At 40.9% G+C, this 16,527-nt stretch overlaps 1 protein-coding gene across 1 annotated transcript in view; it reads right to left on the minus strand.

The window, feature by feature from the left end:
• Window positions 1-11,896: 11,896 nt before the first annotated feature.
• Window positions 11,897-16,527, minus strand: part of LOC127436440 (synapsin-3-like) — a 116,059-nt gene continuing 111,428 nt past the window's right edge. Inside the window, exons 11-14 of the mRNA XM_051690585.1 lie at window positions 13,919-14,050; window positions 13,799-13,841; window positions 13,553-13,706; window positions 11,897-12,849 (exon numbers count right to left, since the gene is read on the minus strand). Of these exons, the coding sequence (XP_051546545.1) occupies window positions 12,726-12,849; window positions 13,553-13,706; window positions 13,799-13,841; window positions 13,919-14,050 (453 nt within the window). The 3' untranslated portion in view covers window positions 11,897-12,725. The remainder of the gene's footprint in view (window positions 12,850-13,552; window positions 13,707-13,798; window positions 13,842-13,918; window positions 14,051-16,527) is intronic.

Raw genomic sequence — 16,527 nt, forward strand, 5'->3', positions numbered from 1 at the left:
ACAGGGAGGGATTTCCTTTTCTGAAATTGTTTTGCCTTCCCTTGCATTTATTTTGGGTTCCCTCACAATAAATTAACCATGGTTTCACTATAGTAAAATTGTAGTAACTGTGACTGGAGAAACCACTGTTAATCTTGTGGTTACCAGGGGTGTTGCTAGAGTTAGAAGAGATAAGGGGCTTCATCCCCTGAGAACAACCGGGGTGGCTTTAAATGCGAGGGTTTTAAAACCCAGCTAACTGTTGTTTTTGCGGTGAACTGAATAAACATTTAAGTGGTAATTTACCACAGCCAGCAGCGCCCATTGCTTTTATCATGGACAGATGGACAGCTGGGTGGTCAAAGTGATAAAAAAATATTTAATTTGTGAAGTGAAACATGTTTGAATCTTAAAAGATATCAGGGGCTTCTGACAATATATTAGGGGCTTGAGCTCCCGAAGGCCCCCCTTGCAACACCACTGGTGGTTACTACTAATACCATGGTTAAACTACGGTTACTGTTGTAAAAGCATGAAAGATTAACCATAGAGAACTCTCTTTAGATGAGCGTAAATGTTAATGTCGTAATGACATATTGATAGGATATTGGTCTTGGCAGACTAGATCTGGTAACGCTGCTGCAGAGCAAGTACAGAGACTTGCTACTGATGAAGAATACATATGCATACTGAGTTAAGCATGTGGACATGCTGCTACTGCTGCACAATAAGACAAAAGACAAGAAATGCTGCTGCACAAATAGATATTAAAAACAACCAGCAAAGCCGGGAAGCTGCACAAAACACAACACAATCCCCCAACCAAGCAGATCTATCACCAAGACTTGTGTACTGCTGCTGCTCCGAAGAGCCATGTGCACTAAGAATATGCTAGCTAGGTGTGCCTTGGCCACTGGTCAAATGGCATAATGCTAGTCAATTTCTGTGTGTTTTTGGGCTTGCTTAGCTGAAAAGCTTAAACGGCTAGTGACCTAACTCATAATTGGTACTTGAACCAGGAAGCCCAGAGCTTATTTAAAGGTGCTGTAAGCGATTTTTTTCATGAAACATTATGCAAAAAATGTTCCTACTCCCTTAAAGATATGAATGAAATAAGTGTCCTGAGATATCTCACCGGTCTCTGACAGCAATAGACTTTGTAAACAGCAAACAAAAATGTGTCCACGGACCACAAGCATTGATGCTTTTCACCTGTCAATCATTTTGCTCATTCTCATAGTGTTGTATTTGAAGAGGATCATTGAGGCAATCAGTAGAGGATGCTATTGTGCCACTGTTGAATTTGACAGCCACAGGAACAAACAATACTGCTCTTTTGCTCGGTTTTGGTCTCAAAATTATCTTTGGAGGACTGGGTTTTGGAATGAGGGGGCGTGGCTAATTCAATGGCTCAGTCACGTAAAAGCTTCAGCACCTTTAAATAGTGACTTAGACTAGCTATGTGTGGATTAAATTAAGATTTGGCTAAGGTTTACCTTGTTAAATATGCACTTCTATGTGTCATAGCCAAAAGCAGACCTTATCGTGCAGGCTGCTAGAAGAAATGCCCCAGCAAACCACCTGAGCAAACAACATTTTCAGAGAAAACCTCACAGCATGCTGCAGAGAAACCACCTTATCTGCAAAACTAAGCCATTTAAATGTTAGACAAAGAAGAGACGTAAGTTGATTGGCTACCTGATTACAAGTTAAAGGACCGTTCAGCTTACACCATGTGAGCTGATTGGCTTAACAGATAACATGTTCAAAGAACCTATCAGCTTGCACCACATAGAGTTGCATGGCTGAACTTTGGTAATTTACTGCTGATTTGTGTCATCAATGTCATCAAACCTTCATACACAAGTGATCCAAACAGATCAGAACCATCTTAGAGCACGCAGAGTGTGTTGTGTGAGTACTGGACCATCTGTCTCAGAACACCTGTGGCGTAGCAGAACCCCCGAGCAAACACTTCACATCAGGCCATAACACACACACACACACACACACACCCCCTCAGGCTCTATGTGACTGACAGCTGCTTCTAATTATGTCTGCTGACATTTACTGAATGAGAGAGCTAAAACCAGCTGTTTCATTTTCACTCTCACACACACACACACACACACACACACACACACAAACGTTTGGTTATTCAGTCCAGAGGAAACAGCTTTCATTCTCATCGGTTGAAATAAAGTGCATTTCCTGCAAAACCACTAAAGGATTTTCAACTTCATTTCTGGCATTCTGAACCATATGAGGATTACACTGTTTACTGTTTCATTTTAACACACAGTGTCTCTAATGCTCACTCGTATCAATGTCCCGCAGTATTGAAATGTTGAGTTAAGGACATTGTAACTTTCCCTTATGACAAACTCAAGCCGCACAAATCCAGCAGATATTGAAGCTCTTAGAGCGGAAATAGAAGCTCAGTGTGCAGGAACATCAATCCCTCAATAACACAACAGAAAACAGCTTTCAAATAACTCACATGATATGAAACATCACAGTTTTTCTGTTCAGACAGAGAAGAATTCAAGGCCAACAGGGTAAACTAACACACACTCACACACACACATACACACACACACACACACACACACACATGTTGGTGCAGCTATCATTATGAGGACTCTCCATAGACATAATGATTTTTATACTGTATGAACTATAGATTCTATCCCCTAACCCTAACCCTACCCCTAAACCTAACCCTCACAAAAAACCTTCTGCATTTTTACATTTTCAATAAAACATCGTTTAGTATGTTTTTTAAGTGATTTAAATTATGGGGACACTAGAAATGTCCTCATAAACCACATTTATAGCATAATACCCTTGTAATTACCAGTTTATAACCTAAACAAATGTCCTCGTAAACCACTTAAACCTGCACACACACACACACACACACACACACACACACACACACACACCACACTACACACACACACACACACACACTACACACACACAGACGCACACACACACACTACACACACATACACACACACACGCACATTACACACACACACACACTCACTACACACACACACACACACACACACTACACGTACATACACACACACACACACTACACACACATACACACACACGCACATTACACACACACACACACTCACTACACACACACACACACACACACACACACTACACGTACATACACACACACACACACTACACACACACAGACACAAACTACACAAACACTACACACACACTCACACACTACACACACACACACACTCACTACACACACACACAGACACACACACTACACACACACACACTACACACACACACATTCTCTCTTTCAGTACAATTTTGAGTAGCAGACAAACAATGTTTTTGTCAAGAGAGAGCGTTACACATGAAGCAGCAAAGACAACTCACTGATGAGATCTCTTTAATGTCTCAGATGTTTCTCCTAGACTGCAGTGAGATTAAATGAAGTCTCCTGCTTCTCAGATGTTTCTCTTGAGAAAAAGACTCCAGTAATCTCACATGTGTCTCAGTTGAGATCTCAACAATGTCTCAAACTGTGCTCAGATTTGCTCAACAAGTCTCAGAGATCTCGATATAAACTCAAACATTTCTCATCAGATTCTTCCACACTGCAAAATATAATTTTGTTATAGAGTATTTTGTTGTTTTGTTTTCCAGTAAAAGTAACAACAAATTCTGAAAACAGATACATATACTTGTGAAGTAAATTCACATAACAGTTTTCAGTGAAATCTACATTTTGTAACATTTATGCCTGTGACAAGAAAAAAACTATTCCAATGCGGTAAGAAAAATATGTTCCCTTTGAATCAAGTGTCTTTTCTCTTCCTCCACTGGCAAATCGTTTTTATTGTTAAAAGCATAAATGTTACAAAATGTTAGATTTCCCTGAAAACAAGACAAACATCTGGTCAATGTAACTATCTCAAGTCATTTTTAATGTTTTAAGTAATGTTTAAAGGATGTTTAGATATTTTTTAGCAGAAAATAAGAAGTTGAAGAGCAAATGATCTGAGCTGTGTTATCCACATTTATTGTAAAGCTCGACACTGTTAATGTATATCAACAACTGACTCATTAATGTTTTTAATTTGATTTTATTTCTGTTATAGAGTTTTAGGAGAAACTTCTGAGACAAAGTTCATACACAAGTTAAAGAAGGGCTTGTTCCTCTAACTCCATCATGATGCTGGCAACGGCAACATCAGTGGTTTGACTCTCAGTGGACACAAACTCATAAAACGTCCTGCTTGTATTCACTGTAGATCACTTTGAATAAAAGTGTCAAAATGTAAATGTAACAATGGATACTTACATTAAACATAACTGCAAACTTCATCAGATCTCTTGTGGTTTTCAGTTCCAACAGACAGATAGACAGACAGACAGACAGATCAGACAGACAGTTAGACAGACAAATAGAGAGATAGACAGACAGTTAGACAGATAAATAGAGAGATAGACAGACAGACAGACAGATAGATAGACAAACAGATAGATAGACAGACAGATAGACAGACAGTTAGACAGATAGACAGACAGACAAACAGATAGACAGACAGACAGACAGATAGACAAATAGATAGATAGACAGACAGGCAGGCAGATAGATAGACAGACAGGCAGTTAGACAGATAGACAGACAGACAAACAGATAGATAGACAGACAGACAGTTAGACAGACAGATAGATAGATAGACAGACAGACAAACAGATAGATAGACAGACAGTTAGACAGATAAATAGAGAGATAGACAGACAGACAGACAGATAGATAGACAAACAGATAGATAGACAGACAGATAGACAGACAGACAGACAGACAGATAGACAAACAGATAGATAGACAGACAGGCAGTTAGACAGAGACAGACAGACAAACAGATAGATAGACAGACAGGCAGTTAGACAGAGACAGACAGACAAACAGATAGATAGACAGACATTTAGACAGACAGATAGATAGATAGACAGACGGACTGGCGGATGGACACAGATAGACAGACAGACGGACTGGCAGATGGACAGACAGATAGACAGGTAGATAGACACACAGGCAGACAGTTAGACAGATAGGTATACAGACAGGTAGACAGAGAGACAGAAAGACAGACTGACAGGTAGACAAACCGACAGATAGACATACTGTACACAGACGGACGGATGGACAGACAGACAGGCATACACAGACAGACGGACAGACAGAGAAACAGACAGACAGGTAGATAGACAGACAGAGAGACACACAGACAGACAGATAGACAGACAGACAAACAGATAGATAGACAGACAGATAAACAGACAACCAGATAGACAGACAGGCAGTTAGACAGACAGACAAACAGATAGATAGACAGACAGAGAGACAAACAGATAGATAGAAAGACAAACAGATAGACAGACAGACAGTTAGACAGACAGATAGATAGACAGACAGACAGACAGACGGACTGGCGGATGGACAGACAGATAGACAGGTAGATAGACACACAGGCAGACAGTTAGGTAGACAGACAGGTAGACAGACAGACAGACCGACAGGTAGACAAACCGACAGATAGACATACTGTACACAGACAGACAGACAGACGGACAGACAGACAGGCATACACAGACAGACGGACAGACAGAGAAACAGACAGACAGGTAGATAGACAGACAGAGAGAGACACACAGACAGACAGACAAACAGACAGACAGACAGACAAACAGATGGACTGGCGGATGGACACAGATAGACAGACAGACGGACTGGCAGATGGACAGACAGATAGACAGGTAGATAGACACACAGGCAGACAGTTAGACAGATAGGTATACAGACAGGTAGACAGAGAGACAGAAAGACAGACTGACAGGTAGACAAACCGACAGATAGACATACTGTACACAGATGGACGGACGGACAGACAGACAGGCATACACAGACAGACGGACAGACAGAGAAACAGACAGACAGGTAGATAGACAGACAGAGAGACACACAGACAGACAGATAGATAGACAGACAGATAAACAGACAACCAGATAGACAGACAGGCAGTTAGACAGACAGACAAACAGATAGATAGACAGACAGAGAGACAAACAGATAGATAGAAAGACAAACAGATAGACAGACAGTTAGACAGACAGATAGATAGACAGACAGACAGACAGACAGACGGACTGGCGGATGGACAGACAGATAGACAGGTAGATAGACACACAGGCAGACAGTTAGGTAGACAGACAGGTAGACAGACAGACAGAAAGACAGACCGACAGGTAGACAAACCGACAGATAGACATACTGTACACAGACAGACAGACGTACAGACAGGCATACACAGACAGATGGAGAAACAGACAGACAGGTAGATAGACAGACAGACAGACTGACAGATGGAGATACACAGACAGACAGATAGATGGATGTACAGATAAGACAGGTAGATAGACAGACAGACAGATGGAGCTACACAGACAGACAGGCAGACAGATGGATGGAAAGATGTGCAGACAGACAGACAAACAGACAGAGACAGAAAATACCTGCTGGATTTCAGTGATCTTTAAGTGCACACTTATTGTCTCTCTCTCGCTCTCTCTCTCTCTCTCTCTCTCTCTCTCTCTCTCACACACACACACACACACACACAGACACTTTTTCTGTCTCTCTTTTGCTTTGTGTTTACCAAGGCATTGCAGTTGCCATGGATACCAAGGCCTTTCCTTGTTTTCAGCTTCAACTTTGCATTTCTCTATGGTGACTGAGGAAACACGCAGGATCCACTATAACACACACACACACACGCACACACACACACACACACACACACACACACACACACGCACTGAATGACGGGGTCATGAGCCTTGAGAAACTGCAGGTATAAACTGAGTCTTGTGTGAATCAGCTTCACGTCTCATGAACAGTGACACATTTCATTTTAGTTCTCATTATTGTTGTTGTTTTAAATGTCTGTTCTGTGATGTTCCACAAATTTCACTGTTTCAGCTGTAATTCAGCACATCTGTCACACCTTTAGTCTGTGAAATCCACAACTGTCTTCACACTGATCAATAGAATAAATGTGAATTAACACGCTCCATTGTGTAGATTTATGAATGAATTAAACTGCTTTATAGTAACAACACACTGAACTTGATTCTCACTGATGCCCACCAACATCTACTCAGTTTGCTCATTTAAAGGGGTCATGACATGCCTTTTTATTATTTTAATATGTTCCTTGAGGTTCACTTTTTCTGCACAAAAAACAATCAAACAGTTGTAAAACATTCTCATTCTGACCCTCCGTCAGAAACACTTTGTTTTGAGTGCTGCTCCTCCTTTAAGACGTGACAGTACACGCCCCCTGCTCTGATTGGCTCTCTGCTCTTGACTGACTCACCACTACTGGGCGGGGCTACGGGAGTGATAAGGTAAAGTAGGCGTTGATGTGTTGTTGTGGAGGTGCTCAGATGCAAATATCTATCACAGTGTGACATCACAATGTGCAGGAAGTAGAGAACGAGGTTTCAACAAATGATCATTTCACAGGAGGAAGTTTTGAGTTCTGAAACGTACAGAATGTTTTTATAGTACAATGATATATCTGCCAATGTCATTTACTTTTTTATCACTATGTCTAAGTAATTAAAGCACACTTAAACCGGTTTATATTAAACACTGTTCCGCTTTAATCACATTTCCAATAATCAGAGACCAAAAATAGAAACAAAAAGTCAAATCTAAAGAGTTTGTGTACATTGACACATATTTGAGATGCACATGATCTGCTTTAAGACAAACACAAACAGAGGAGTCATGCCACATTTACTCACTGCATTATTCCACATACACTTTATCTGTGTGAGTGTGATGTGATATATTATGACCAATATTATGTGGCTTTGATTGACTTCAACTAGTACATTTGTTTCCATATTTCAATTTTAACATGTTTTTGGTGCACAGAGAGGATGCATGTTTTTATAATGTTTTCTTCTGCTCTCGTAAATACAGTAAGTTTGTATATTTATGCATATTTATTTCCAGGTGTGAGGTAGACACTGTAAAATTGCTGATTCTTAATGCTCCCTCGAATTTAAATGGGAATAACCTTTAATATTCATGCAAATGTTTTTGACAATAACAACACTGGGGCAAAGATCTACATGAATGCTTTAAAATGATTATTATTATTATTAATAGATAAAATGATAAGTCACTTTTAGGAGGCACATGAGTCCACAAAATTCAGCCAGTGAAAAAATGTCCACATTATTTACATCATCACATCTAAAATATCACCGTGCACACATGAACAATAGCATTCATAAGAAATAAATACACAGATATGAACATATGCAGCAGTTTAAAACACACGAGAGACTTTTTCTTTCTTTTTTATGGCTTCATTGCACGTCATTCTCAAATAAAACACAAATCAAACAGCAGCTCAATAAAACGGCACAGAACACCACAGAATTTGGTCCATTTCAACAAGCCGAACACAATCAACTCTCAGATACTGTACAATATTAATAAAACAGAACAGATCACATGACATACAGTAACTTGGTTTGAATATTAATCATGAACAAAATCTGTTTCTTTAATGAGCTCAAATGTGTCCATCTTTTAGTATTTTGTTAAAGAGTTCAGCTCATTTAAAATGTTCTTTTTCTTCTTTTTTCTCTCTAACGACCCACGTTGCTTCATGATAAACGAAAATGCACTTTTCATTTTTTGTGTGTGTGTGTGTGTGTGTATGTGTGTGTAGTGTGTGTGTGTGTAATGTGTGTGTAGTGTGTGTGTGTGTAATGTGTGTGTAGTTTGTGTGTGTGTGTGTAATGTGTGTGTAGTTTGTGTCTGTGTGTGTGTAGTGTGTGTGTGTGTATATTGTGTGTGTGTGTGTATATGTGTAGTGTGTGTATGTGTAGTGTGTGTATGTGTAGTGTGTGTGTGAGGGCGTGTGTGTGTAATGTGTGAGTCTGTGTGTGTATTGTGTGTGTGTGTGTGTGTATGTGTAGTGTGTGTGTGAGTGTGTGTGTGTGTGTGTGAGTGTGTGTGTGTGTGTATGTGTAGTGTGTGTGTATGTGTAGTGTGTGTGTGAGGGCGTGTGTGTGTAATGTGTGAGTCTGTGTGTGTGTGAGTGTGTGAGTGTGTGTGTATTGTGTGTGTGTGTGTATGTGTAGTGTGTGTGTGTGAGTGTGTGTGTGTGTGTGAGTGTGTGTGTGTGTGTATATGTGTAGTGTGTGTGTATGTGTAGTGTGTGAGTGTGTGTAGTGTGTGAGTGTGTGTGTGTGTGTGAGTGTTTGTGTGTGTGTGTAATGTGTGTAGTGTGTGTGAGTGTGTGTGTATGTAATGTGTGAGTGTGTGAGTGTGTGTGTGTGTATATGTGTAGTGTGTGTATATGTAGTGTGTGTGTGAGTGTGTGTGTGTGTGTGTGTGTGTGAGTGTGTGTGTGTGTGTGTGAGTGTGTGTGTGAGTGTGTGTGTGTGTGTGTATATGTGTAGTGTGTGTGTATGTGTAGTGTGTGAGTGTGTGTAGTGTGTGAGTGTGTGTGTGTGTGTGTGAGTGTTTGTGTGTAGTGTGTGTGTGTAATGTGTGTAGTGTGTGTGTATGTAATGTGTGAGTGTGTGAGTGTGTATATGTGTAGTGTGTGTATACGTAGTGTGTGTGTGAGTGTGTGTGTGTGTGTGTGAGTGTGTGTGTGTGTGTGTGTGTGTGAGTGTGTGTGTGTGTGTGTGTGTGTGTGTGTGAGTGTGTGTGTAGTGCACCCTTAAATTCCTTGTCATTTTTAGTGCAGTAAAAATTCAACAAAGGTGTAAATATTGTAGGAGAACAGACACAACTCGTTAATAAAGGGAAGATTGATTTCTGATGGAAGACGAGACCCTTTCTCTATATATTCTGACGGGGGAATATTGCTGGTCGATACACGTTATATCGTGTGTTTGCATTAGATTAAATCAGACTTAATGGCAGCTTAAACTCAAGTTTAGTTTTTATTTCAGTTATAGCAGCCTAAACGAAAGTGTTTCCCAGTATCAGTTAAAGTATCTAACATCATTACATTTCTCAGCGCAGTCTTGTGTTACTTCTGGATAGTGGCATTTTCATGTTTAATTAAACTGTATGATATAGGGTGAAGATGGGTAAAGTGGGACAGCTTGACCCCTATAGTCTCCATGTGTATCCATTTTTTTGAGCGTTTAAACTCATGATTTACGTCAGGATGTGTGGCAGAGCTCAGTGTTTTGACTGTGGAAGGAAACATCCTAAGCGTTCTATAAAAGTAGGGTACAACGGGGCTAAAGGCACCTTAAGGAAAATTAGGCTTTTTTTTTCTGGTCACAATATGTGTCAAGATCAAAAAAATTGATTTTATTTTATTTTTTTCATTTAATACTGATGGAGCAACATCATTTGTGTGAAAAGAAATAATAACTAAAGGTTGTTTTGAATAAATAAATAAAAATAAAAATAAAAAGGTGGCGAGGGGGGCTTTTACTGCACATCAGGGATAAACACCTCCCTCACTCGGGGTAAAAGCCCCCAGGGGGGTTATATTGATATAGTGCAGATACCGGGGCAATAGTTATAGGGCACAATTTGTCAACTTCGGTAGAGACAGCAAGGTGGTTTTTTGAGTGACAAATTAATATAATTCGTATTCAAAGTCAGACTGGTGGTGCCCCGGCCTGAATCGGGCAGAGGAGGAGGGCATGGCCGGGCCGTGATGGAGCATGCCTGGCACTGAATCAGCTGATCAGTGGGGGAGCGAGATAAGGGGCAGTTGAAGATGCCAGTTCAGAAGGGAGGGGAGACACACGCGGCCGCGTTGCATATGTGTCTGTTTATGTTTAAGTTCATTTATGCATTAAAAGTTTATGTTGATTGTTCAGCCGGTTCCCGCCTCCTCCTCGCCCATCATTTAACTGTTACATATATATAATCACCTTAAACAAAACTCAAAATTACAATAAATGTGATAATTTCCAGGATATTCATTAGCTACATAAATCTACAACATTTAAATATGATTAAATATTTGATCAAATTGCCTCAAAATCAAACTTTAGACATTACTCACAATTATCTCATGGAAGAGGACAGTTTTGAGGTTCATAGTGACGAAAAGGTTTATTTTGATTTTTTTCTCCCCAATTCGGAATGCCCAATTCCCAATGCGCTCTAAGTCCTCATGGTGGCGTAGTGACTCGCCTCAATCCGGGTGGCGGAGGACGAATCTCAGTTGCCTCCACGTCTGAGACCGTCAATCCGTGCATCTTATCACGTGACTTGTTGAGCGCGTTACCACGGAGACATAGTGTGTGTGGAGGCTTCACGCTATTCTCCGCAGCATCCACGCACAACTCACCACATGCCCCACCGAGAGCGAGAACCACATTATAGCGACCACGAGGAGGTTACCCCATGTGACTCTGCCCACCCTAGCAACCGGGCCAATTTGGTTGCTTAGGAGACCTGGCTGGAGTCACTCAGCACACCCTGGATTCAAACTCACGACTCCAGGTGTGATAGTCTGCGTCAATACTCGCTGAGATACCCAGACCCCCAAACAGGTTTAGTTTTTGGTGCTATTTAGTGTTTTGGGAGAAAATCGAATTAACCTTTTATCCTGTTTTACCCTATAATATCAGATTATGTAGCACTTGGATCATAATTAAAAGTGACAAAAATGGGGGTCTGGGTATCTCAGCGAGTATTGGCGCTGACTATCACCCCTGGAGTCGCTAGTTTGAATCCAGGGTGTGCTGAGTGACTCCAGCCAGGTCTCCTAAGCAACCAAATTGGCCCGGTTGCTAGGGTGGGTAGAGTCACATGGGGTAACTTCCTCGTGGTCACTATAATGTGGTTCTCGCTCTCGGTGGGTCGTGTGGTGAGTTGTGCGTGGATGCCGCGGAGAATAGCGTGAAGCCACCACAATCTGAGGTCATTTTTATTTAAATGTTAGTTAATTTAGGAGTTATACAAAATAATTTTAGTTTAGTTTTAGTTTTTTCCACGTCAGTTTTTATTTATTACAGTTAACAAAAATGTTTTCATTTTAGTCTTCATTATCGATAATCCCACTTTAATTTCCAGGTTTACACTTCTCACCCACACTGGAATGCCGTTTTACTCCACTGAACAAATGCTCTCCATTGACGCATACTTTGTAAAATGACGTCAGGAAACTAAAGTGAGTTTGTGTTTGTGTGTTCACAAAAGCCACTTGAATACTGTCTGTATGAACCAATAACTGAAGTCAAACACTTTTTTATTCACACAAGTTCATTTGTTAAATCTAAGTTATGCAACAGTGGCTTCAAATGCTTTTTATTTTTATTTTTAACCAAGTGTAAAGTGCAGCATTTGAGTCGCAACCAGACCACAAAACTGGTGTGAGCAGCTCCGGCGGAAGACAGATGACACACAGCTCAGATCTTAAAAAGACCAGAACACCACATCTGTGTGCAGTGAGAGCGGCTCTCACACCGTCTGACGTGACAGTACAGTACAGTTGCAGAAATATTGTTTATAACTGAACTGTGTGAACGCAACCTAATTTATGAGTCAAAAACAGGACTGACAAGTGTTTTCTGCTGCTGTGTGAATGTGTGTGACCGTCACACCAACACCTGCTCTGTCACTGTGTGTGTATTACATGTGTGTGTGTGTGTGATAGTGTGTGTGTTTCTAAGTGTGTGTGTTAGTCAGAGAAGAGGCTGGCGAAGGACTGGCGCAGGCTGCGGATGGTTTCGGCTTTGGCCTCGTCGTCCGTGATGTTGCTGCGCAGCGTCTCGCTGAATGTGTTCGTCAGTGACTGCGACTTACTGCAAGATAACAACACACACTTCAGAACTACACAACACACACACACTTGCACATATATCACTGAGATGAAAGGAAGGGGACGACACTGATGCTCTGATGAGAATGAAACAGATCAACTGAATGTAGTCGTGCATTACTGCAAACACAGATTCATCATTTGTTAAAATGTTACAAAATGTTAAACGTTCATGTTACATTCTACAGTATAATGACAAACGAGTGACTGAATGTAACTGTAACTGAACATACACTCATGTAATAAATGAGCATAATGTTTGGCATTAGAATAAAACATTAGAATACCTGACATGCACCTTACAGTTCAAATAAATGATAATTTGATATACAGTGTCAGTACAACGCTTGTAAATGCGGGAAAAAAAACACTTTAAAGGAATATTCCGGGTTCAATCAACAGTACTTGTGTCATAATGTTGATTAGCACAAAAATAATTTTGACTCGTTCCTCCTTTTCTTTAAAAAAGCACAAATGTGTGTTCCAGTGAGGCACTTACAATGGAAGTCAATGGGGTCAATTTGTGGAGGTTTAAAGGCAGAAATGTGACGCTTATAATTATATAAAAGCACTTACATTAATTCTTCTGTTTAAGAAGTTCTCTGTTTTCTTTTTTAAGAAAAGGAGGGACGAGTCGACACAAACACATGATCTGAGGCAAGTGATTGGTCAGACGGTGTTCTTACTTGAGCTGTGGGGCTTGTTTCTGTGAAGCGGGTCCGGATGACGGGATTGGACTGGGCTGGAAGGCCTGACTGGGTGAGGTACTGGCAGATCGAGCCCGCTGCGGTAACGCTTGACCCGACTGAGACGGAGAAACAGAAGCAGAACGAGGACCACCTACACACACACACACACACACACACACCGGTGCTGTTGGTCAGAATACACAACAACAACCAACATTCTGCGTGTCATAGTTTATTGTTCACCTGCTGCTCGTTTGGGTTGTGTCGTCTGCGGTCCAGACTGAGTCTATAGAGACACAAACACACATGAGTTAAACCCGTCACATGTTTAGTTCTAGTTTAATCAGTCAACGGCTGCAGTACCTTGCTGGTTGACGTCTGTGGTATCGTGACCCCCAGCAGAGCAAACGTCATTTTACTGATGACCAGATCACAGATGAGCTGTCGGTCCTCTTCAACATGTTCACCAATCAGAGGCATCGAGCTGTCCATCACCTGAACAACAAACATATTTGAGAGCTGAACTAACCTGAACATGTGCAGGTCATAAGAAATAATTATACATAATGAGAATGAAGCCTAATTTAAGATTATTCACATTTCCTCCCAAATTCTCATAACCGTGTGCACAGGTGTTCAGACTGCAGTAAGTGACAGTGGCCACTGAGAGGCGCTATTGTCAAATGATTCAGCACTAAACACGTGACTGCAAGTTACTTTGTAACAGGCAACTGTAAACAGCCTACAGAACTTAAGATAGAAGAATTGTTTCATTTGATTTTTATTATTACTTTTAATAGTATTAATAAATGTAACTAATAAATATTGGTGCCTTTTATCATATTGTCATTTTATCATAACTACATTTCATACAGTGATACAGTGTGTGTGTGTGTGTGTGTGTGTGTGTGTGAGTGTGTGTGTGTGTGTGTGTGAGAGAGTGTGTGTGAGTGTAAGAGAGTGTGTGTGAGTGTGTGTGTCTGTGAGTGTCTGTGTGTGAGTGTGTGTAAGAGAGTGTGTGTGTGTATGTGTGTGTGTGTAAGAGAGTGTGTATGTATGTGAGTGTGTGTGTGTGTGTGTGTGTGTGTGTAAGAGAGTGTATGTGAGTGTGTGTGTGTGTGTAAGAGAGTGTGTGTGTGTATGTGTGTGTGTGTAAGAGAGTGTGTGTGAGTGTGTGTGTGTATGTGTGTGTGTCTGTGAGTGTGTGTGTGTGTGTAAGAGAGTGTGTGTGAGTGTGTGTGAGAGTGTGTGTGAGTGAGTGTGTGTGAGTGTGTGTGTGAGAGTGTGTGTGTGTTTGTGTGTGAGTGAGTGTGTGTGTTGTGTGTGAGTGAGTGTGTGAGTGAGTGTGTGAGCATGTGTGTGTGTGTGTGCGTGTTTGTGTGAGAGAGAGTGTGTGTGTGAGTGTGTTTGTGTGAGAGAGTGTGTGTGAGTGAGTGTGTGTGTGTGAGAGTGTGTGTGAGTGTGTGTGAGAGTGTGTGTGAGTGTGTGTGAGAGAGTGTGTGTGTGAGTGTGTGTGTATGAGAGAGTGTGTGTGTGTGTGTGTGAGTGAGAGTGTGTGTGTTGTGTGTGAGTGTGTGTGTGAGAGAGTGTGTGTGTGTGAGAGTGTCTGTGTGAGAGTGTGTCTGAGTGTGTGTGAGACTGTGTGTGTATGTGAGAGTGTGTGGGTGTGAGAGTGTGTGTGTGAGAGTGTGTGTGTTTGAGAGTGTGTGTGTGTGTATGTGAGAGTGTGTGTGTGTGAGAGTGTGTGTGTGAGAGTGTGTGTGAGAGTGTGTGTGTGTGAGAGTGTCTGTGTGAGAGTGTGTCTGAGTGTGTGTGTATGTGAGAGTGTGCGTGTGTGAGTGTGTGTATGTGAGGGTGTGCGTGTGTGAGAGTGTGTGTGTATGTGAGAGTGTGTGTGTGTGAGAGTGTGTGTGTGTGTGAGAGTGTGTGTATGTGAGAGTGTGTGTATCAGAGACTTTTGAATCAAACGAAAGAACCACTGAACACACACAGCATGATTACAGCTGATTTCTGCAGAAAAGGGGAAAACTGTTCAATAAAAATAGTTTAACTGATTAAAGTATTAATCAACATATTGTCCTCATTCACTCTGAAATGAGTGGAAACATTTTAAAATCTAATGTATGCACAGTGTGTTAAAACTCCTGAAGTTATCAAATGAATCATTAAAGGTGCAGTATGTAAAATTATTCATGTAAAATTTGCCTTTTTTTTGCCGATGTGTGAACGGCTTGTAACGCAACTTAAAAAACGAGCCCGTCCTGGACTTCCTAGGTTGCCTATTAAAGCCTGTAGACTGATTTTCATGTGAAGGGAGCGGGTCGCTTTTGCCAGGAAAATCCAAAGGATGTGACGTTTATGCGCTCTCCCGAGAGCCTCAGTGCTTCTCTTCCGCTATTCAACAGCGACAACAAACTGCAACACTAGGGGATCAAAACCCACCCTGAATTGGCGTTCTTCTTATTGGACAGGTAAACTTACATAACTGCAAAGCATGTGAAATATAGTGCCATAAGGATTGATCTGTGTCATTTTAGCTAACTTGATCTTGCCTGTACAGTAACTGTCATAATCAATGTTCATCTGTAATTATTCAGCAAGGTAAACTACAATAACACATGAAATGAATACTAGACAATGTTCAAGATAATGCAAAAAGCTCCATTCATTAGTGTAACGTAACTTGGTTATACAGAAAATATATACACTCTATTATTATAAAACAATAACGCATCGATATATCAACATGACAGTTGTGATCACATGAATACTGAATTGTGTCAACATATTTATAATGTACAGTCTATTTTATAAATAGCTACTGTCATCATCCACCAGATTTAGCTAACAGCTATTGATAAAGCTGACTAGCTAGCTAACGCCGACATAGGCTATCGTATAAATGCAGTTAATGTATCATGCAAAGAAAAGTGATTACTTCAAACTACAGTCTCACATAGTCAGACCTATAT

The sequence above is a fragment of the Myxocyprinus asiaticus genome, chromosome 47 (genome assembly GCF_019703515.2).
Source record: "Myxocyprinus asiaticus isolate MX2 ecotype Aquarium Trade chromosome 47, UBuf_Myxa_2, whole genome shotgun sequence".
Classification (NCBI taxonomy): domain Eukaryota; kingdom Metazoa; phylum Chordata; class Actinopteri; order Cypriniformes; family Catostomidae; genus Myxocyprinus; species Myxocyprinus asiaticus.